This window comes from Chiroxiphia lanceolata, chromosome Z (assembly GCF_009829145.1).
Source record: "Chiroxiphia lanceolata isolate bChiLan1 chromosome Z, bChiLan1.pri, whole genome shotgun sequence".
NCBI classification, from domain to species: Eukaryota; Metazoa; Chordata; class Aves; order Passeriformes; family Pipridae; genus Chiroxiphia; species Chiroxiphia lanceolata.
Genome location: NC_045671.1, coordinates 68,754,954 through 68,778,929, shown reverse-complemented (window position 1 = coordinate 68,778,929; position 23,976 = coordinate 68,754,954). Strand labels below are relative to the sequence as shown.

At 46.8% G+C, this 23,976-nt stretch overlaps 1 protein-coding gene across 1 annotated transcript; it reads left to right on the top strand.

Annotated features, from left to right (window-relative positions):
* The first annotated feature begins 7,853 nt into the window (after positions 1–7,853).
* On the top strand, positions 7,854–22,344 carry CHRNB3 (cholinergic receptor nicotinic beta 3 subunit). Its single transcript, XM_032676498.1, is given in 9 exon segments — positions 7,854–8,206; positions 11,591–11,745; positions 12,773–12,817; positions 18,719–18,828; positions 19,054–19,624; positions 19,626–19,833; positions 19,836–19,936; positions 20,808–20,898; positions 20,901–22,344. Coding segments are annotated over 9 exon segments (1,365 nt in total). The 5' UTR covers positions 7,854–8,163; the 3' UTR covers positions 20,942–22,344.
* Positions 22,345–23,976: the final 1,632 nt, after the last annotated feature.

Below are 23,976 nucleotides of genomic sequence, written 5' to 3'. Positions count from 1 at the left end.
ATTACAGGACATTCTACTGCCTAACACTACTCTCACATCCCTTTTGTTATGATTATATATTGACTAAAACTTAACTTTTGCAAATTATATGAAGAACATACTCTGACTTCATTCAGAGACTGTGAAGGCATCTCATACACTGTGCTTTGTTTACATTCCTGTTTCACATCAATTGTTTCCATAGTTCCAGACTAGTTGATATTTCTCAAAACTGCTCTCTTGTAGTTACAAGCTATTATGCATGCATGTCAAAGGCCAGATTTCTTCTGTACTCAATACTCTCGTGCATGAAAACTGAAAAAAAAAGAAAACCACCAAAAAAACTACCTAATAGTCACAATTTCACTTGTGCCACTCAGAAGTCTAAGTGGGTTTTATTTGTACATGTTCATGAGCACAGCTTTGAAAACATAACATGACAGGCAAATACCTGGAGGTAGACAACACAGAATTTTAAACATGTAGGTAGACGTTCAAGGGGACTATAATGGCTTCATAGAAGTTACCAGGGATAGGAAATTGTAGAAGTTATTGTATATGATTCTAGGTATATATTTAAGTATACCATCTCTGTTTACGAGACAGTGAAAATGGAAGCCCAAAATATTCCACCAAAATGTTCAAAACGATGGTTCTGTGTAAACTGTCTTTGGTTCCTACCTGTATTTCTATCTAATCTCTAAGAAACCTCTAGAAGGAGTAAATGTTGTTCTTTATAAATTATTTGACATTAACCCCAACAATATCGACTCAGCGTGGCAAACAGACATCTCTGGATAGAAGACTCACATCCCAGGTCAAATCTTCAGGAATTAGTTTCAGAACAGCAGAAAGTTAACTTGAGCTCTGCTCTGACAGCCTTAGAGAAGGATAGATGTGAGTTAGCAGGAGTTAAATTAATTAATTAAATATTAATTAATTGATGACCTCTTGCAAACTCTCCCACTACTGTTTTCCCATGGAGAAAGTGGTTTTATGATTCTGTGACAGAGGTGAGGTCTGGTCTTCTGACTTGCTGCTGCCAGAGCAGTTTCTGCTTTTAGCCGTGGATGATCCAAAGTAAAATTCATGCACTTCATAGGAGCTGCTCCACCCAGCTGAGTCTCCCAAATACTAAAATTCCCACTTTGTAAAATTCTTGGCTGTAATGTAGCTGAGCGAGTGTCTTTTGCTCTCGTTGTGCTACAGCCTCCAAATATGAGTCCAGGCTGGGTCCAGCACAGGGCCCAGGCCCCCTTCTCCCTGGGCGAGAGTTGCGATCATTTGTTATCATGCAGAAGGTGCACCTCAAACACAGAATCACAGAACCCTTCAGATTGGAAAATACCTCCAAGATCATCTAGTCCAACCTTTGACTGAATGCTACCATGCTCACCAAAACACACCATGAAGTGCTACACCTACTCATTTTTTTGAACACTTCCAAGGATTGTGACTCCACCACTTCCCTGAGGAGCCTGTTCCAATGCTCAACCACCCTTTCAGTGAAGGAATCTTTCCTAATATGCGACCTGAACCTCCTCTAGCACAACTTGAGGCCATTTCCCCTTGTTCTATTGCTTGCTGCCTGGGAGAAGGGACTGACTCCCAGCTTACCACAACCTCCTTCAACATCAGGGATCTTGCTCACAGGAATACTAAGCAGCCTGGGTCCTGGGTGGCTGAAGATCCTTGGCATTGCCCGGGGCTCCTACCTCCCAGAAACCCAGCCACCATTTGGAGATGGAACATTTCTAAGCGGAACATGCTTGGTTTCCCTTTGTGGGACTTCAGCATCTTCTCATTTGTTGAGCACCTAGAAAGTCAGTCTTAGCAAGACAGGGCCTGAATAGCTGGCCATCCCATACTCAGATTGTCTGTCAGCCAAACAGGGAGCCTTTTAACATCTCTGGCTCTGGTTTTTAGTGGGAAGGTATGCGAGGGGTGACAGGGCATGCTGCTGATGGGTGGTTGGCAGGAGAAGGTTTCTGAAAAGCTCGCAGGGTGAAAGGGAAATGGTCAGAACAGATGTGAGTCAGCCAGAGAGCGTCCACCTTGGAACACAAGCAAGGGTTTAATACTTGGGTTTTTTGTTTTCCTTTGGTTTTTGGTTTGTTTATTTTTTCTTTTTTTTTTTTTTTTTTTCCAAGTGCTCCTGTCTTCTTCCAATTTATTTCTGAAAGCTAAAGATGAAGGCACAGGCAGCTGTCCTGTAGCTCAGTGGGAGGGTTGGGGAGCTATGTTTTTCAGCAGCCTGAGTTTTGTAAGGCTTAATGTGGCTGAGACAATTGTCCTGCTGCATTTTCTGTAAAAATAGTAGCTTTCAAAAAAAAAAAAAGGTAGAACAACTCACATTGTACAGAAATTCAAGTAAGAAGGTTGTATTCATGAAGCACTGTTTGATCGTGTACTCACAGATTTGAGTATATGATATGTAACACTTTTCCACAGAAATGTAAGCTGAAAATGGTGGAGAACTTGTGGAATAATCTCTAAGTCTCTAATCCAACCAGGTAGCAAGAGGCAGAGAGCAGCACAGGAAAATGCACAACAGCAATTGCACTTCTTTTTATTAAAACATAATGGAAAAAGCCACAAGCACCACGACAATGTTCAGTAATGTATGTAATGTAGTGAAGAAAGAGACAAAAGAGTATGGGCTTCCAAACATTTTTAGTACATGTTGATGAAACATGGTGATTGTTTTAATATTTCGGACAATACAGAATTATTATCTGTGTCCAGACATATTTCTGAAGCTAAAAAATCCCTCTTTTTGAATTGCATTGACCCACAGAGCAACCATCTCTGCTGACTCAGGAGAAGATTATAAAGAGCAAATGCCCTCAACTGCAGAGAGGGACAGAGCTTGTAGATCTCATCAAATTTCCGATGAAGCATTTGATTTTGCTATGATATCTTCAAGTCCCCTACCCTCCCATGCCAGATGCAGCAGCTCCAAAAAGAAAGATTGTCAGCTGCCACCATTCCAGCTGTGTGATGGGGTGTCACATAAGAAGAGAAGTGGATGAAATGAACAAAGCTGTGTGAGGATTCAGGTGGCTTATCGAGGCCATAGGATGTGGCAGGAATTGCTCTTTGAATTTTATGATTGCCTTCAAGATAAAAAACCTTAAATTAAATTGGAAGGAGAAAGTGGAACCTCTTGGCATGGAGCACTGCATGTGTTGGGATGAAGGCTCCCGGGCAGCAGTTGTTACCACTGAAAATGAGAGGCAAACAGGTTGATGCAGAGCTAGACAAGAACAAAGTTTCTCTGACACTCCTGAAGAAGTTATCTTTAAAACAGAGTTTTCTCTCACACTTGCAAAGTCTTGGCCCTCACTAGTAGTTTGCCTGCCCCTGAAGTCTTCCAAGCCTTGACATCTGAACAGCAGATGCTGCGGATAAAATTTGGGCTGCGAGGAGCATTTATGAAAGCAGAGATCAATCAGCCTGATGAAATGGAAAGACAAGCTGAGAAAACAGCAGAGCTGAGCCAGATCTTTGTTTACAGTTATCAACTCAGAACAAATGGTTTCGAAGATTTTCATATTCAAAGCTAGGTAGTGCCACCAAAATGCAGGAAGTGGTCACAGTGCCCTGAGACGTGGTGCCACCTCCTGAATGAGACCTCACCGTAAAGTTAGAACTGGAAAAAGAAAACAAAGATTCTAATGCAGAGGACAATCTGTTAGAAATAATAATGTGCCTACAGCAATGATGAGCCTGTGCATCTCCAAAGAGCCCAAGTCCCTACATGTCTCCAGTCCCAGTGAAGCAGTGGGAGGTTTTTACAGGGAAATGAGCAGCAGGCGGTTGAGGTACTGTGTGCTGTCAAAAGGCACAGGGACTCAGTACTGTCTCAAGCATGCATTCACATAAACGTGGTGGGGGAAGGAGGGCAGAGAGGCTTCTCGTGGTAGGAAACTGCCAAGGAAGCCAAGGACTTGAAACAGCCCTTGTTCTGCAGAACCTTGTCCCTGTACTTGCAGAGCCTGGTCACAGCTGAAACAGCTGCCTGGGTGCAACTTGAAAGTGAATTCGGCTCTGGCAGCCCATCAGCCCTTTCTGAGCCTGCTGTGCTAAGTGGCTGCTTGTTCCCTAGCTGACACACAGACAAGTGCATGATTCCAAGCACGAGGTTGCAAAGCCGCGTGTGTTAGGCTGGTCTCCCGAACACAGCTCACGCAGCGTGCAATACGCATCGCAGCACCAACAAGTCCGACGTATCAGTTGTATCCACGCCCTCCGAAATCCTCCGTGGAGTCCTTAACTCAGCACAGCCCTGGGCACCCCGCGCGGTGCTGCCTGCGCTGCCCGCGTCCTGCCACGGCGGGGAGCTGGGACAGCGGGAACGGGACAGGGAAAAGGCAAGGGAAAAGGTCAGAGCACCTCCGCTCGGTGTGAGAGAAGAAAAAGCGAAGGAGGAGGAGGTGGAGGAGGAAAGTGCTGCGGCACCGCGGTAGAGATGAAGGACAGTGGGATGCGGTGCAGCTGCCTGCCGGAAAAGGGTGCACGGAGGACGAGGAGGAGGAGGAGGCGGAGGAAGGGATTAGAGGGGAAACAGCATGAGGGACACACTGAATGGGGTTTGCTTGCTGGGGCCTGTAAGCAAACACCAAGAGAAAGCAGGAGGGTGTTTTGGGGGGACAGGAAGCCAGAGGAGAGCAGAGAGGTTTCAGGGTGTATGGGCAGGTGGATGGCTGGCTCCAAACTGTGCCCTCTGGCACGTGGAAGTGTCTGGTCTTGCAAAAGTTACTGGTGAGCTGGCTAAAAACATGTCTTGCCCAGCAAAGATGCACATTTTAAGAAGCTGCTGGTGGGGAGAGGTGTCTGCTGGTGGCCAAAACTGAGATCAGGAAGGACCTGAGAAGTGCTCAGGGCAAAGATGAGGCTCCAGGAGTTCTACTGTTTCCCACCCCACCTTTGCTCCAGAAACCGTCCCTCACCCCTTCAGGGCTGGTATTTTTCTGCTGTCTTCCTGTGTGGTGCCAGATGGTACAAAGGTAGTCAGTCCTCCCTTGGGAGCTCTGGGAAGCCTGGCTCCTTCACAAATCCTGCACTCTGCGTGTGCCTTCCTTGGCTCCTGGCATACCGCCCCCAGGGAGCAGGGAAGTTGAGATGGGCTTGGGAGGGAGAAGGCACATCTGCTTGAAGGAGTCTCCTGCCCCATAGTTGCTGCAACAGCCTCACCTCTGCAGCCTCTCTTTTCTCCTCCCTGCAGCTGACAAACCCAGTGGTGCATCAAATTCCACTGATAGGAAATGAGGAAAAATAGGAAATTCCACTCCTGGAAATGAGGCTTCACAGTTCTGGTTCAGAACATCTCCCATCCGTGTCCTTCCATCTTCCATCCTTCTCACTTTAGTCCAGGTTGTCCACCCTCTGATTGCCAGCCAGCACTGCCACCTCTCCCTGGAATATGTGTTTTCCATACTTGGCTGCGTGATGCCTTCAGGTAACATGGCTTAGCACTCTCCATCATAACCTCAAGTTTTCAGTTGCTCCTAACATTAACCACATGGGCTCAAACTGATGAATTTGTGCCTCTAGGGGCATTTCTCTTTTTCTTTTTATTGGCATTTTTGCTACCTAGTGGTTGAGGCCCAGCCCCAGCATTGCCTTTAGTCAGGCAGTTCTCAGCTCTTTGCAGCCTGGAAGTGCAACCTCATCTCTGTTACAAATCCCATGAAACCTGTGGAAAATCAAAGGCGTGTTCTTGATAGGGAACAGCCACTTGAATACTGCCACAAGTAGAGTTCTACCCAAGAATTAATTTGCTGCCTCAGGGGGGATGCTCCTCAGGCTTCATGGCCTGTCATGTGTACCTCCCTTTCCAAAATGTTGGAGTTGTATGGATTAATAAAGACTTGTAAACAGAAAACACCACCAGCAGGCAAACAGAATTTATTTCTCCAACACCCTCCTCTGGCTGTTGGATAACTCTGGAAGACAAAGACCAGGCAAGGTAGGTCCTTACCTCTTGTCACAATCTAGCAGTGGGTGGGGACAATGGAAATGCAACCATACTTCATATTTCCCTCCAAGCAACTATCGTGTACTAGCAAAAAGCCTACTCCTATAGCCAGCTAATAAATTAACTCCATTGCCACAAGGCAGCACATTAAAGCCTTATGAAAAACAAGTTTCTCTTGTGTTGTCTAACAGAGCAATGCCTGGACATGCTCTCGGTCAGTAACTACAATCAGAGGCATCGGTGGGCAAAGGCTGGGGCTTGCAGTCATGAAACAAAAATGTTGGATGATGCCCTGAGAGTGCTGAGTCCTGTAGAGGACCACAAACATGGTGGAAAGCATGGGCTAGTCTGCAGAGAACATTTTAAAAGGGTAGCTTTGTTACACAAAAATTTACATTGGGCAGAATAATTCTGTTAACCCCCACTCAACTTTATGGCACATTGTGGTGCTGTCTGTCCACACCATTCCAACCAGGTGACTGCTGTACCTTTGATACCAGCATTAAAAAAAGGACCCTTTCTGTGTATCTCAATGAGTTGTGTGCTTGTGCCTGGTCTGCATCTAATGGGTCAGCTGAGCAGCCTGGTAGTGCCAGCAGCTGGTGATGACAATACACTTCCTTCAAGGCAGTTTTTGGTAGCCCTCTTGTTTTTTACTTGCTTTCTGCATCTGGAACGAGGAAAGGTGCAGAGGAAGCCAGCTGCTCCTCTAGCCCTGCCGGGTGAACACTGGCAGAACCCAGGAACTGACGAGGGCCCTTGCAGATTCCCCGTGTGCAGCACAGCAGTGGAGGAAGGAAACTCACTGAGTTGCTGTCGGTGGCCTGCCCGAGAGCTATGGATGAGGCAGGCTGCAAAGCCACAGAAGCAAGAATAAGTTGATAGGACACTACAAGAACATTACTTGTAGCAGCAATGTGACTTTGAACTGCACTTAAATGACAACTTTTTCATTACAGGAAACTGAATATAATTTGATAAGGTTACAGCTGACAGTTATCAATCCCCTGTGAGGAGCTTAGATAAGGCAAATCTGAATCACATAGCTTATGACTGTACCAAAATCTGGGCCACTGCAAGAACTGAACCCAATGTTGCTGAATAAAACCCAGACTTCCCATATAAAAGTCAGCAAGCAATTAAATAGCCAGTAAGAATAAATCAAGCAGGAAGAGTTTTGGGCCGGGGGCAAACTAAAAGAATTCTGGACCCCTCTTCCTTAAACTCGAGAAGTTCAGGGTAACTGCTCTTTGAAAGGGATAGCAAAAGGACTTTCATTTGAAAAGAAAACAGAGAAGATCCTGATATCCTTTGGCAGAGGAATGGCAGGGGAACAGGAAAAGAGGAATGTGCATCCCTTTGATTATCAGCGATTTCTGGCTGTTTCTGAAAGAAGCCCTGTCCACGGTGTCACTGTGGGAGGGCTGACACTTACAAAGGAACTGGCTAAATAACCAAAGGCCCCATCACTCTCACTGCTAAACACAAGACCCCGGGGCAACATACTCTATTAAGCTGTGCCAATGATTAGTACTGTGCAAGCACTTCTGTGCTGTTGTCTGTGATGTTTTGTGTATGGGTGATGAGATATAAATTTAGAAATCACCGTTGTCTGCCCACCTATATCTTACTGGCATTTTTCCCCCCCCCCAAATCCATTTTATGGCTGTAAAATGGAAAGTGTAGTATGAAAAATGAATAGCTAAGTTAGGTTCTGTAGGGAGTCTGCCTCTATTATTAGACCAATGATACACGCTGGAGCAAACAGGAAATCTTTGAGGCATGTGATTTATCTTGGGTTTGATCTGCAGCATGGTGTTTTGTGGGTTTTTTTTTCCCCGCTGTAATTAGCAGTATAGTGAAAGACATTTCTCCTCCTTAAAGAACTTGCCTCTCTTATACCCCTAGACCGCAGTGGCTCTAGCCACCTAAATACTGCCACAAACAGATCAGTCAGAGTTTAGGACCCAGAGCCCTGTTTTAGACTTACGAACTGGATGTGACAGCTGACTGAAAATCAATGAAGTGTGATCTACCGAGCGTCACAATGAGGGCAAGATAAGGCTAGAAAGGTGCTGCCTTGCCTTGCAGACTCAGCTGTCCGCCTTGGTTTCAACTAGATTGTTTTAGTCCCCTACTAAGATGAGACCGATTTGCTTCCGAAACAGAAGATCAAATTTGAAGGAGAAGCCACTACGGTGCCCATGCTGTCCCTGGTGCTCTTTGCTCTGTGTGTGAGCCACTCAGGTAGGTGTGATTTCTTCTTCTTACGAGCTGAGCTGCAGGTGGTCAAGATCTTTTTTCTACTGGGCTCTTAGCGTTGCTGCTTCTTGGGTTAAGGTGAATACTGGCTTCCCTTGGTCCTCCTCTAAACGTTTGTTTGACTAGCAAAAGAGGGTTATATCAGCTGCTGCCTTTGTGTTGCAACCACAGGCAGTTTCACAACAAGGTTTTAATAGCTGGTGGCAGGGTAGTTGTGGGCTAGCAAGTAGCAGAAAAATCCTAAGCTTTGACTCTCACTGCTAAAGGAAATCACAGGAGAATCTCCATCACCAAGAGGGGAAACTGAAATGCCTCAGGCAAACTGAGGAAAGGCTAATTGTCCTGTCTGTGTTTCTTGGGGTGTTTTTGCACATGTTGTTCAGAAGGCTTCCTGCCTCAACACTCCTGTTCCTGCACCGGTGCAGATCTGCTACTTGCACGGACCACAGAGAGAAACAAAAACATGGGGAAGAGTGGGGATGGCAAACAGTGCTCGGGTACTTGCATACATGGTAACCTGCTGGGGAGCTCCCCAGATTTTGCCTCCTCTATGCACCATTCAGGGATGTACCTGTCCTGTGGCTGTTTCTCTGTTTTTTTCAAAGGCAGTGCTACTTTGTTCAGTGTTTTCCTCCGTGGCATTAGCTGGCTTCTTCATCAGATGGGTCTTGATCAAAGAAACTGTTAGGCTATTTTTCACACTTGACATGTCTGACTTCCCATTAATAGCTTCTGCTTTTAAACTGTATTTGTGCAAGTACTGAGCTGCCTGAAGGCAACAACCTTCTTCTTTCTTACTTAATTCTTTGTGAGACTTCTCTTTTTCACATCTTTTGTGTGGCTCCCCAGCAGATGAGAATCAACACATCCATCCCCCAAAACAGCTTTGTCACCTCTCTGCTGTACTCTCTTGGAGCATTAGGGTCCCTGAACTTTGTGTGAGGTGTGGGCTGTGAAATGGCACCATTTTCGTATGAGGGATGTTGTACACATCCACCAACACACAGGGTGTGTGGCTGCATGTACGTGTGCGGGAAGTCATACCCAAATAAACCCAGAGCAATGTATTCTAGCATTAAGACAAAGCTGATTTGATCCTGCATATTTGGGTGTTATGAATTTTTCTATTCAATGGCTTTTCCATTAAATTTCCCGTTTTTAACAACCATATATTCCTATGAAGCTCTTAAAGCGAAGGTGAAAAGTTAGGAGATGGAGTCTCTGCAGAGACTCTTATGTGTCAGGGGATTGGACCACTGAGGTTGTGGGTAGTGAGGAGGAAGAAATGTGTTCTTTCTCCTCCTTTGGTTGTGGATGCAATGCCTGTCCTGGCATGTTTGGGCAGCAATCTAGTTTCCTAGGATAGACCCCACACTCTGTCCTTAATTTGCTGTGATAGAGCTAGAAAAATCTCTGGCATGAAAAGAGGCCCTGGAACAAGCAGAAGGGACATTTGTGGTTCCCAGCTGGAAATAGAAGACTTCAAGGCGTGTGACAAAGGGGCAAGGCAAAGGGTGGCCACAAGAGCTGCTATAACCTGTATTGTCACCTGCATGAGCCATTCCTGGCTGTAGGACAAAGCAGGTGGAAATGAGCTTGAAAGCTCCCTCTGACCAGCCAGCCTCTATCCCCCCAAAGGGATTAGTAACCCCACCACAGCTGCACTCCAAGCACAGGGGACAAACACAGCTTGTGCTAGAACATCTGACAGGAAAGTTAATTGTCACCCTGTGTGAGTGGCAATCATTAGATTTCAGTGTTTATAACTCCTCAAAGAGGAACAGTCATTTGCTGTGTCTGGAAGGGGGGGATGGCAGTGTTGCTTGGACCTTGTGCTATCTTAAAGAGATCCAGACTGCATGAGGGAATGATTTTGTCCCGTGGAAAGCCCTGGCATGAGAGCAGGTTTTCGCTTTAGGGAGTCCTTCAGCTGTGCTGCTTGCTGCCAGGTCTTGCCCTGCCCACAGCTTCAGACAGACCCCGCTGAGGTAGAGGAGGCTGCACAGCCTGTCTTGCCCAGGAGATGTGCAGCAGCTGCTGGGAAAGAGGAAATGGACAGAGACAGTGGTCTGTGGTTATATACTTTCTTCCATGTATGTGACAGAGCACTACCCTCTGTCTCCAGTTTTCTCTCTGGAGGAGCTGCTGGGCTCAGATGCCCTGTCCTCTCTCCCTGTGGCATAGGAACCCTTCTGGGGGCTGCCTTGACTCTCATGTTTGCTGCACAGTGTGTGTGAGCCCATTAACTGTGCCCTCCCACCAGGGCTCTCCCACAGTCCTGTCCTTGCACTGTCCCTCGGCTGTGACCCTCTGCCTGCAGACCCCTCCTGCACCTAATGGCTGGCAACCCAGGCACAGGGGGCTCACCCCGGGGCTGGCACGGCATGAGCTGGGCCCCGGGCCAGTTCAGACCCCTGGAGGGTCTGAACTGCCCTTCCCCTTTCACAGTAACGATGGGAAGGGAGAGCATGGTGTCATTGATCATGGGAGTCCCAAGTCTTGCAGGTACAGCCTATGATGCCTTTCTGCTTGCCTCTCTTGCCAGGGCAGACCTGGCCCTGGCCTGCATCATCCAGCTCCTGCTGCTGCCAGATGAACTCCCTTTGCCTTTTGATGTTGCCTGCCTGCCCCACCTGTCCCCTGGGACAATTTCAGCTTCTGGATGATTTGCTGCTATCCCCTGGTTAACCACCAGAATGAGGATTCACTTTCAAGTCCTGCATGAGGCTCCCTCAGGCTTGTCTCTCACAGCGAGGAAATCCCACCACCCCCAATCCTTGTGCAGAACAGCCTCCATCTCAGAGAGGCACAGAAACTGGCCAAGTGCAAATGAATCCCTGGACCCTGAATTGCCCACAGGTGAATTGCTGCCACAGCTAGCCAACTGGGGTTTGCCCCACAGTGACCAGGTCTCCCCTGTGGTCCCAGTTCTCTGTGGTACAGCATAGATATCTGAAATATCAGAACTATTTCTCAAGGTGTTTTTTTTATCAGGCTGGATATTTGCTACTCAAGAGTGAAAGAGGGAACCTGATGTTCTGAGCCTGTCAGTCTTCTAATTAGTAATAAACAAGAAAGACTGGGCAAGTGTGTTGTCCCAAGACAAAAAGGCCACAGAAAATATAAACCTAGTACAGAGTCAGTGCTCTGGACTGAGGGTTTTTTTGGTGTGCATCTTGTCTTTCCATCCTCTTGTTCTGGTTCTGCTGAGAGTCTGTGCATCTGAATTCCTACAGATTTTACTGTACAAGACAAGAGCTGCCCAAAGGCGAATTTGTCTCACCTCATCGCTCTGCCTCACTCCTTCATGTCGTGGCTTTCCTCCATGTCTGTTTTCTGGCATGTCCCCACTCTGTTGTTCTCTTCCAGACGTGGATGCCTTCAGCTCAATCGCTGAAAACGAGGATGCGCTCCTCAGGCACTTATTTGAAGGCTATCAGAAATGGATCCGTCCTGTGGAAAACTCCAATGACACCATCAAAGTCTTCTTTGGATTAAAGATATCGCAGCTTGTGATGTGGTAAGTGTTGCATCAGGCTTGGTAAAACACTCCTTCTTTTATAGAGGCACGTATCCACCTGGGAGGGCCGGTGATGCTGTTACCTTTGCCTGCTCACGCACAAAATGCACAGTGATGGTTGGGCAGCGAAAGGCTGAGCGTAATATGGTGCTATGGCCTTCTGCCCCACACTTAGCATGGGCTGTAGGACTCATTGTTTAGAAGGAAACCTGAAGGTCCTTTTTCCCCTCCTGTCCTCAGGAAATAAGGCTTAATGTCCATCAGGTTTTATCAAACAACCCATGCCAGACAGTCCCTGGCATCTGTGTTTGCAGTTTAATGACAAGGCAAGGTGGGTGAGAAAGAGTAGAGCTGGTTGGATATTATTCATTCTAAGCAAGCTTGTCTCCAGGCCAAAGGCAGTTCATGTCTTAACCCAGCTGGTTACTCATATAAAACTCTAGAGGCAAACAGTCAATCCCATGTTTTTGCCCATGAGGATATTTTCCCTTCCTTTCCACTGCAATGCACAGCAGAATTTCCACAAGGCCCAGAGGTACCCACACAACAGTGTGCTCCTTCCATCCCTCAGCCCTGGCAGTGTCCTCTTGTGCTGTGGAAGGCAACTAATTTTGTGCTTTATTTACATATTCAGGACAATGTTTCAGCTTGTATCTTCCCAAACTCCCTCTAGGCTGAGCAGTGTGGGGAGGTTGAGCCACCCTGTGAGCCCACAGCCATGTGTGTGTGACCTGACACCATGGGCTGGCTGAGCCCTGCTGCCTCCTGGGTCTTTGGCATGCGATGCCTTTGAGCTCCTGTGAAATGCCAGACCTCCATTTTCCAGCTGCAGGAGCTCCCAATGAGAGAAGGAACAGCACCCAGGAAGTCATTCATTTCCCCCACAGTGCTGAAGAGCCCAGGCTCACGGCGGGAAACAGGACCACAGGGATCGCCTCATCTCAGTGGGATCTCATCTCCTGGACTCAGTAGGCTAGGTCTGCTTCTGCTATCTGTTTTATATTGCAATCCTCTACTTTGTGTCACCCTAGGATGAGAAGAATCAGCTGATGACAACCAACGTGTGGCTGAAACAGGTAAGTTAAACCACATCAGATCTCCCCTTTCCCCCGTGTGGGGCTATTGACCTGAGTGGCCATCCTGGCCGCTGCCCTCTGTGTCATCCATCCCATTCACGGTGGCTGAGTGGCCAGACAAAGGTTGCATCATGTACCTTGCCTGAAATTTTTACCTTCGGTCTTCTCGCTTTAGAAAATGCGTAAGAGACAGAAAAGCAGGCAGGTGGGCCTTTAGGACATAGGGTACCCCTCTTTTCCCGAGCTGCACTCCAGCTCTGTGCTCAAGCCAGCTGTATTTCAGGGAAGCAACACACCTCATACTGCAGTGGCTATCCTGGGATGTTGAGTGTGCCCTGAGGGACTATCCTGTCTCAGACTTAGAGGTCACACAAGCACGTCTCCCTTGCCTGAGGTAAAGCCTCAGATAGCTTTCTCTTCATTCTTCAGTATATGTAAAGAGAAAGAAAAGGCCAGCATGTTACACACACCCCCATACACCCTTCTCCAATAAAAGCTGTAGCAAATTAATCATATCTCTCTAACATAATTGGTTCTGGAAGTGACAATGATTTATACAAATGCAGGAATGGTGCAAGTTGAACTGCTAGGTCTCCTTTTGCCTTCAGTCCTGAAGAACACTGCTGTGGTTTAGGTTACATTGCACAGCTTATTGACCTTGTGACAATTATTTTAAGTCTATCGGCCATGTGAGTATCTACAAACATGTTCAGCTGATCCCAGGCCGAGGACATAAAAAACGGCTGCACTTGAAATCATGCCATGGAAAAAGGGTCCCTGGGGGTCCCTGGGCTTGGTGGGGGAGAAATGTGGCTCAGATTTTGTCTCAGCCTGGGTCCTGTAGTGCCACAGTGAGTGTGAGCTTCTGGGTGGAGCAAGACCCCTAAAAACTATATGGACATTGTGTGCAAAGATGCTCTCCCTTGAAGAGGGAAAAGCTTAGGCTTCCCCTCACTACACGAAAGACAGGAATTTCTCCTTTTGCTGGAGGAATTTGCCTCTGATCCAAATCCAGATGCTGAGAGCCTGCCCTAAAATATCTGTGGTATTTACATTTTCCCCACCTTCAGCTGCAATTGCAGAGCCCCTTTTGTGCACAGGGACAAGTCTTGACTTCTTTACTTTGAGTATCCACTTGGGCAGACAGCAGAGCCCTCTTATAGAGGTCACCCCTGTGCCCTCATCTGTCCTGTCCCCCTTCCCATCCACTCTCCTCGCAGGCTGCAGCACCCACCTTCCCCTGCAGACCAAGCCATGCTTGCTGTGAAATCAACCCACTTCACCCTCCTCATTCTCTCTGTTCCTACAAGTGTCCCTCGAAAGATTTTACAGCCTTTTGCAGCTTTTGATAGAATATTCCTGGGTTTGGTTTTCTCCCTTGTTCTTAGGGAAGAGCTGGCTGCTTGGCTCAGTCTAGGACAGCAGTCTCATGTGCCACGGGGCAGCCTCATCCCTCTGGCTGGGTGATGTCTTCACCTGCATTACAGTGGCTGCAGAGGAGGGGGACCTTGACTCCCACCAGGGGGCCAAAAGCAAGTCCAGACTGTCCAAGGGTATTAGGTCTGAGAAGCTAATACAGATAGGCACCCTGCCCACCTCTCTCTCCATTGCTGCTTAAAACCTGCGTAGGAACATTTTGGGTTAATCCTCCCATGCTAAGCACCCCTGTTTGTATTGCAGCAGTGACCTCCCAGAGTCACAGCCTGGAGCTTGGGTCACCTCTCTTACTGTGGCAAGTCAGGTTCTGCTGCGAGGTTACCCCAAACATGCTGCAGACATTAGGGAATTCCACCATCCATTCAATGTCTCCTTGGGCGTGGAAGAGAACCAGGGCACTTTGTCTGATCCTTTTGCCTATGCCTAAAAGAAGGATGTACCAGAAGTGTGCACTGTAGACACACTGACTTCTCTGGAGGCCTTTGGAGGCTGTGCTCAGATTTTAGCCAGGGCAGCTCCCCAGGGTAACTCAGCCCTGTGATTTTCCAGAGTTGCTGAGATGGGCTCTCAGGAGGTTGGTGCTGTTTCTAATACCCCTTCTTAGTCTGGTGGGCTGAGAGCATCAAGACCCAAATGAATGCAAGGGAGCAGAAAATGAGGCACAGACTCTGATTTTCACACATTCAGGTGGCCCCAGAATGTCAGGCTGTGCACTAAACACCTGTAGCCTGACACAGGTGTCCTGCTCTGGAATTGTTGCATTTGTATAGGCTTAGTTTGAACTTGTCCACATGCAATCCACTGCTTGGGAATTATTAGAGTGCATAAGCACAACATCTAGGAAAAAGTACATAAAACCAAGTAGAATTAATTTGTTTTTTCATTTGGGTTGGGAAAAGTGAAAAAACACTAAAACAAACCAGACTCTCTAATGACAGAGGGACATTAGACATTCTCCTTCTGCAGCTGCTGGGTAGGTTGAGGGAAGTCTGTCCTTCACCCTGGGTGTTTGAGGTTGAGGGGGAATCACAGTCACAGAATCACAGAATGGGTATTTTTGAAAGGGACTACTGTAGGTCATCTGCCTCCAATCTCCCTGCTTAAGCCCTGTCATTTTAGAGTACATTGCACAGGATCACATCCAGGTGGTTCTTGAATGTCTCCAGGGAGGGAGACTCCACAACCTCTCTGGGCAACCTGTTCCAGTGCTTGGTCACCTGCACAGTAAAGAAGTCTTCCTCATGTTCAATCATGTGGAACTTCCTGTGCACCAGTTTCTGCCTGTTACCTCTTGTCCTATTGCTCAGCACTGAGAAGAGCCTGTATCCATCCTCTTGACACCCTCTCTTCAGATACTTATGTAATTGATGAGGTTCACCCCTCAGTTGTCTCTTCTCAGGCTTGAAAGGCCCAAAAACCTCAGCTTTCCTCATAGGAGAGATGCTCCAGTCCTTGATCATCTTTTTTGCTCTCTTCTGGACTCAATTCAAGAGCTCCATCTCTCTCTTGTCCTGAGGAGTCCAGAACTGGACACAGCACTCTGGATGTGCCTCACCAGGGCAGAGTAGAGGGGCAAGATCACCTCCTTTGACCTGCTGGCCATGCTCTTCCTAATGCACCCGGGATCCCATTGACCTTCTTGGCCACACGGGCACACTGATGGCTCATGGACAGCTTGTTGTCCACCAGGACCCCCAGGTCCTTCTCCACAGAGCTGCTTTCCAGCAGGTCGGCCCCAACCTTTACTCGTGCCTGGGGTAATTCCTCCCCAGGTGCAGGACCCTGCATTGCCTTTGTGAATTTCAGAAGATTCTTCTCTGCCCAACTCTCCAACCTGTCGAGGGTCCTTCTGAAGGGCTGTACAGCCCTCTGGGGTACTGGCCACTCCTCTCAGCTTTGTGTCATCAGTGAATTTGCTGAGGAGGTGTCTGCCCCTTCATCCAAGTCATTGATGGATAAGTAAACAATTCTGGGCCAGTATTGAACCTTGGGGGACACCACTAGTGACAGGCCTTCGATTAGACCCTCTGCCACTGATTACGACTCTTCTAGAGTTTGCCTACGAGGATGTGTGAGAAACAGTCAAAAGCCTTGCTGAAGTCAAGGTAGACAATACCCACTCCTTTCCCCTTATCCATTCAGGTAGTTGTTTCATCATAGAAGGCAATATGGTTAGTCAAGCATGATTTACTTTTAGTGAATCCACGCTGACTGCTCTTGATTACCTTCATCATTTCTCTGCAAGAGTCTGACTTTTCTTAGGTGGGCAAAAACTAAATCCAAGGATTTTAATTTTTTTGTTAAACTAAAATATCCTTATGCTCAAGATGGTGGGACTTGATGAGCATGCAGGTAGAAACACACAAGGTGCAGAGAAGCTTTTAGTGGCTGCTAAGAAAGTATCTGGACCTCAGGCAAGCTATGGAGTAAACTAAGGATCGAGAATCTGGATCCTGTGTTTCTTGGTCCACTTGCTATGGGTTAAGCTCTTGAGTGACAGCACAGAGATAGGAATTTGACAGAACTGGAGAAAAGAAAGAGCAATTAGAAGGTCTGGAGCAGCTTGGAAGAAAGGGAGAAGAGAGGAAGGGCTTCTGCTACAGTTCGTGTCAGCGTAGCCCATAGGGAGATTCCTATTTTTTCTAAACTGCTCAACTTCAAAATCTGCACACATCCTATTTTCTGCTCTAGTAGAAGGCATACAACCATTTGCCTTGCAGACATGAAAGAGCACTTAGCTGGGAGAGAAATCAATGCAGGGCGGGGAGAAGCGAGGAGTGTTGCAGATGCAGCAAATACCCAGGCCAAGGGCCTGCTCCAATTCAACTCCAGAGGGATGATTATATCTCCAGGTGGGTCACAGGATATTTGCTGCTCTTGTATTAATGCAGGCTACAAGCTGACTGTGTTGGCTGCTGCTATCAGCCCTGACTATCCCCTTGAATGATGTTTCCAGCCTAAGCCTTGTTGCACCTATACAGGAAGTGTCCAGGACATCGGTGAGACTGTGATCACTTAACAGCCCAGGCTGCTGTAAACATCTGTTAGATACCCAGCCTCAAAAAGTTCACATGAAACGTGATGTTTTCTGTTCCTGATGGTGAGGCTGAGAGCAGCAACGACCCCCTCTCTCCACACCTGAACAGCTCCCATCCCTTCTTCAGGAGCAAGGGGTGGAAAGCCATGTCTGATACTTGATACCAGCCATCTGGGCAGTTCAGAGAATAGGTGCATATCTCTTCTGGTGCAGGTAGTGGGGCCATTGGACTCTGCCGTGGTGTCCACCCTGAGCAACTGCCTCCTTTGCTTGTGCTTTGTGCCAGATTTTAGGAGGGGCCTACCCAACCACCTACCCTTGACCTTGGGCCCTATCCCTTCCCTACCCCTGGAGGAGCAGGATGTTCACTCTCCCTGTCTCTGTTTAGGTCTCTCCTGAGGCTCTGGGTTGCTGTCACACTGCAAAGGGTTGCAATAACAAGTGTCTGTAGGTATAGCTGTGAAACACATGTGGAACCAAAGAAGTAATAGAGGAACAATACAGTGGAAGAGGAATCAGAGAATACAGCTTTTTTGGTTCTTCCTTAAGCCGTGGAGGAAATTGTCCAGGGAAGACTGAGGCCCCCACATCCCTGGAGATTCCTTAGTGCTGGAGCTAATGGAAACTGGTTCATCTTCTGCTTCTTGGTTTTGACCACAGTCTACAGGTCTTGTGTCATTTCGCTGCTGTTTCTGTGGGCAAGTGAAAATCCTCCTCTATAATGAACAGAGATCTGATTTTCTGATCAGAGAGCTGATTTTCCACTGCATTTCCGTGGTAATCTCCAGATTGCTGGAGCCACTTTTTTATTATCTCTCCATCTGAAAAAGCTGCAATAGTGTACAGGTCTTTCTGATGAAAGAAAATGACTTTTTTGCAAGGATAATGAACACAGATATTAGGTCCTGTGTTCTGTTCACGGAAAAAGCCATGTCTCCACTGAAAAGTGAATAAAGGCCACCTCTTTTACACTTAAGTAGTAGTAACCATGCCACCTGGCTCTTCTGTGGGGTCCATGCCAGCCAAAACCACCATGGGCTGGTCCACAGAGGGAAGTAGGGGTGCTGTACTAAAGGGAAGTGGCTCCTTTCTTTTGACTACCCTCAGGTGGGCTATACAGGATGGTAGGAGAAGTGAGAGTCAAGTGCCTCTCCAGGAGTGCCTACCCTGAGGCTGCCTGCATTGGGATGGAGTTTTGGGTCCCAACTGTGTATGGAGGGCAGTGCTTGTGGGAATTAACATCCCCCAGCCATGCCTATCTGGCATCCCCTCTGCGTCTGAGCAGCCTTACACCAAGCTCTACCCATTATACTGCGCAGGGCAGGGGCACAGCAGGGGCCCTGCAGCACTGGGGGAAGGCAGGAGCTGGGGGAAGGAATGAGGCTGCTGCATACGAGTGGGCAGAGGACTCTGTTGTTTTGTTACAGGAATGGATGGACCACAAGCTCTCCTGGAATCCAGAGGAATACGGTGGGATCACTGCTATCCGTGTCCCCTCTGAGTCTCTGTGGCTTCCTGACATTGTTTTGTTTGAAAAGTGAGTAACATGGCTCTTTGCTCAGAGCTTAGGGCCGGAGCTCAGGCAAGGCATGTCAGCTGCCATGAAGCTTGGGTGTGCTGACACAAGGCTGCTTCTTTAGGCAGCGTGAATGTTGGCTTCCCTTGTGCTCGGGTAAGGGACAAAAAGCAGAGCTGAGAGGTGGTAGGACTGGGGCAAACATAGTCCTGAACTTGGTACTGTTTCTTCCTATCCAACTCCCAGTGCTGATGGACGTTTTGAAGGATCCCTGATGACCAAAGCCGTGGTGAAGTACAATGGAGTAGTGACCTGGACACCGCCGGCCAGTTACAAGAGCTCCTGCACAATGGACGTGACCTTCTTCCCCTTCGACAGGCAGAACTGCTCCATGAAGTTTGGGTCGTGGACATATGATGGCAATATGGTGGATTTGATTTTAGTGGATGAAAACGTAGATAGGACAGATTTCTTTGATAATGGGGAGTGGGAGATCTTAAATGCCAAAGGTATGAAAGGCAACAGGAAGGATGGGCTGTACTCTTACCCATTTGTGACTTACTCCTTTGTGTTGAGACGCCTTCCCCTGTTCTATACTCTTTTCTTAATAATACCTTGCCTGGGATTGTCTTTTCTAACTGTCCTGGTGTTTTACCTACCTTCAGATGAAGGCGAAAAACTTTCACTGTCTACGTCAGTTCTAGTTTCCCTCACTGTTTTCCTTTTAGTGATTGAGGAAATAATCCCTTCTTCTTCCAAAGTCATCCCCCTGATCGGTGAGTATCTGCTCTTCATCATGATTTTTGTGACCCTCTCCCATCATCGTGACTGTGTTTGTCATCAATGTCCACCACCGATCCTCAGCAACTTACCATCCCATGGCTCCCTGGGTTAAAAGACTCTTTCTCCAGAAGTTGCCTCGGCTGCTCTGCATGAAGGGCCACGTAGATCGCTACTCCTTCTCAGAAGCTGAAGAAAAGGGAAGCACCTTGAAATCAAAGTTTCTGGGGAAGCAGAAACACAGGCAAGCAAAGACAGAGAAAAAATCGTCGTTGCCTTTCTGGAAAAGGCCGCCGACTCCATTCGGTACATTTCCAGGCACGTTAAAAAGGAGCATTTCATCAGACAGGTAGGTGAAGGACAAGGAGAGATCACAGTATCGCTGATAGCAATAGCTTGCAAATTCTTTCCTTTTCTGCATGCTTTTTCCTTTGCCTCTCTTTCCTGCTCTCACTTGGGACATGTTCCTCCTGGACCTTGATAAATAATATGGGTTTTGGGACAACACACTGCTTCAAGGAGAAGTGTATTGTGATGTGAGAGTTTCCAGCTCTTCACAGATGCAAGAGGCCACAGCAGACTCTCCTAGAGGAAATCCTGGTTTGGGATTATTTTAATAACCTTGTCCTGCGTGAGTTTGGGATACATGTGAATCTGGAAGCCTCTGAACAGCCATTTTTAATGAAAGGTCCCTTGAATTCATTTAATAAATAGCACTATTGTGTGTGCAGGGTTGTGGCCAGGACTCGCAATTCAAAATTCCCCTCCTACATGTATTCAATCCGAGTCAACAAAACACTTAAGCAAACACAAGCCAGTCCAACCACTTGTGCTTGAAGCAATGCCTGTGTCCAAGCACTGTGCCAGAGCTTCGTCCTGGCACTTCAAGGGAAATGCAGTTCAGTGAAACGAAACCCAGTTTGCTATAAGGCCATCTTCAAGCTTTGAGTCTGTAAACTTTCACATACACAGTATCTAAAAGCTTTCACACAGGCTGAAAAAGTCTGATTACCCACGTGTGTAGAACTATGGAATTGTTTTGGAGTTCTGGGTGATTTGCAGCTATGAGTGCTGAAAAGGTGATCTGTGCCAGTTTTAAGATACAGCACTCTACAAACTTCTAATTTAAAAACAGATTGGGGAGCTGAAATACATGCAGCAGCATCAACAAAGTACTAGGCTTGTTATGTTTATGTTTGTCTTCCCTCTGTCCTTCCCAGGTTGTACAAGACTGGAAGTTTGTAGCTCAAGTCCTGGACCGGATTTTCCTGTGGTTGTTTCTGGTGGTGTCAGTGACGGGTTCAGTTCTCATCTTACACCTGCATTGCGGATATGGTTGAACAATGCTTTGTAGAAAATCCTCCCACAGTAGCATACAATAAGTACAATGCCAAGGACAGTGGTGCTTTGAGCTTAGTCTGTGTTGTACAGGAGAGGAAGCAATAGCAAGAATGAGGGAAGGTGATGTTTGATTGTGAGCACTGACCAGTGCTTTCAATCCTCGTATAACTCTGCCAGTTACAGATTTTGCTGAAATCAGAGAAAGGCTGGGTGCACAGCCAAGTCCTAAGTAAACTGGAGTTGACACATTTGGGTATAATTATTTTGTTGATAGCTTGGTATATTACAATAAAAGATAAGATTATTAGTTAAAATTGGAAATAGTAGTTCTTGCACAGTGATCATACTGAAAGGCAGATCTGCCAGTTAAAATGCTACTTATAACAGAAGTTACAGTAGGAACACAAATCTCTGCTCAGTTATCTATATTTCCAAGTAAAACCCACAAAATCTCTACAGGTTACTTTATGCACATGTCAGAACTGATAATTGCATAGCATGTGTATCAGAAAAAGTACAAATACTTTTTTAGAGGGGATGTTCAAAACCTTGATTCTCTGGCCTTACCTTGCAGCAGGATCAGCTCAACAGTAGCAGAACCTGTATTCTGCCCAGCCTTCATGGCATGCACACCTCATCTCTCATCTCAGCCATCAGGTGTTACCAGGTGTTACCCACTGTTCTGTATTATTTGCAATTTTGCTTGCTGCTCAACCAGAAGGCTGAACAAGTGAGGGTTTTCCCTATGTTCCACGCTTAGAAACTATGATTCTCTCACCTGCTAGTTCACAAGACAAGTGGAAGATCACCTGAAGCATATGGCTTGGAGGAACGTGGTTATGCTGCTCCTTAAGGCAACAGTGATGTTCCTGAACAGTTTGTTTGGGGGGAAGCTGTGGACATTGTTTTGGCAAATGAAACTTGTGGTTGCTGCAGGAGTGGAGTTTCTCCTGAGTGTCATGGATGGCCTGGTTACCAGGAGGATACATCTCTGGATGTTGGTTGTTCATGTTTCCCAGGCAATTCAGAATTTTGTTCCTTTTGATTCATCTTTATGGGATCCTCCTGCATAATTAGAAACAGCTCTTAATTGTAAGTGAGATGTGACAGAAAACACACAAGTGAAACTCTTGAACACACAGGTGAAGCTCTCACCACTTTTGCTAGGGCAGTGTTTTCCAACATGGAGTGCTGTAGAAAATCCCATTCAGAACTTGCAAATGTTTTCAAGGCTAGCAAGGGTTGGAGATCCAGTTTTTGACTAAATGCATGTAAAGCTTTAGGTAGCCCTTGAAACTGTCTCCCCAGGGATGCAGGTGAGAAAGTGTTAAAAATACATATAGGTATTCTTGTGCTTGGGTTTTGCCATGAATGCCAGACCTCTGTAAATTAATATAATCCTATCTCATTGTGTCAATGCAGAAAATTCTGTTTACTTGTGCAGTTATTATTAATAAAGATGTATTTAGTAAATGATTCCTGGGGTGAGAGTGGTTATACACTGGGCTTTGTTGTTGATTTATTGTCAGCAAGGCTAGATTGTAGTCCATTTAAAAAGCCATATTTTAGCTCCATATGTGAGTTGAGCAAGGAGCAATCAGATCTCGTATTGTATTGAAGGAACCTAGAACAAACCCATTTAGTTTAGCATATATAGATAGATATCTTAACATAAGACACTGTTTTAAATTTATGCACATGACCTTTCTACCAGCTGCTCCTCTCTTCTTGTGTAAGTCGCATTTTTTCCCCTGGCCGGTACTGTGAAATATCCATAGGAAAACAGCCAGGAAGCTCTCTTTCCAGTATTTACAGACTCCTGAATTCAAGTAATGATAGGTATTCCCTCTGAGCACTGCTGCCAGGAGGCTGTTAGCGGGATAGATGACAACCTCCTCTCCCAGGCAAGTTCTCAGGTGTTTATCCGACAGAGTGTCTGATTCCAGGCTGCTTTGCCTGGCTATGCTGGTAAAGGTCAGCATGTTCGGGTGATTGGAGTGGGAGGTGTGTGAACATTGCACATGTATGGCTTCTGGACTCCAGTCTTCTTAGACTGAAGTCTGGACTCCAGTCTTCTTAGCATTGCATCTGGGACTGCTACCTCTGTAGTCTCACTATTCACTCCCTTGAGCTGACTGTTCCCGAGCTTCTTTAAATCCCTTTGCTGCTGGCCCACAAAAACATTCAGTGTGTCCCACACAACGAAAACACAACTAGGAGGACATTTGGGCAGACAGTCCTCCGTCCACGTGCTCTGCCAGCAGGTGGCAACATTGCAGATTACAAATCCTAACAAAAAGAACCAGCCACCTCTGCCTTACTACTCTCTCAACATATGCGTCCTCCATTTCTGGGCACTGGCTCACCTGTCAGCGTCTGGGATGGCACTAGCTATAGTTGTAGCTTTTCTTGTTATTTCAGTTAGAAAGTCCTGCAACAAGAGCTGGGACAAGCAGAAATGTCATTTTTGTGTGGGTTCTTCCATGTTTGCTGATGCAGCTTTCTCCAAGGTGACATGCTTATCATGTCCCCCATTCCCACTCTCTTTAATCAGCCAAGTACTTTCACAAAGCTGACAGGAGTACATTAGGCTCCCAGTCCTGAACGTGCCAAACACAGCTGAAAATGGCAGAAGATATAAGGGGAAATAGTACACTCAGAAAGAGACAGAACATTACTTAAGATACCAGGCTGATGAGCACAAAGAGATGAGTAGTTCTGTAAATGACAAAGTGAGGGAGCTGGTACTGAGGCATAAAGGCTTCCTGACTGGAGATGAGGAGCTGTACAACTGGGAATGCTTTGACAAAAAGTCAGGGATTTTGCTGAAGTCAGATTATTGACTGTGGGGTATTAGCTGTCATGCTTAAGACACCTGTGCAATACAGCTTCCACCACAATATTCTTGTGGTTTGGATGGTCATAGAGTGCAACAGTGAATGCTGGCAGTCAGATGTCTTCTTCCAGAAAATGTCTTTTTGTAGAAATGAGGCTTTCAGGCTCAGATTGCAGCTCTCCTCTTCAAATTTCCTTTCTTTTCCCTCATCT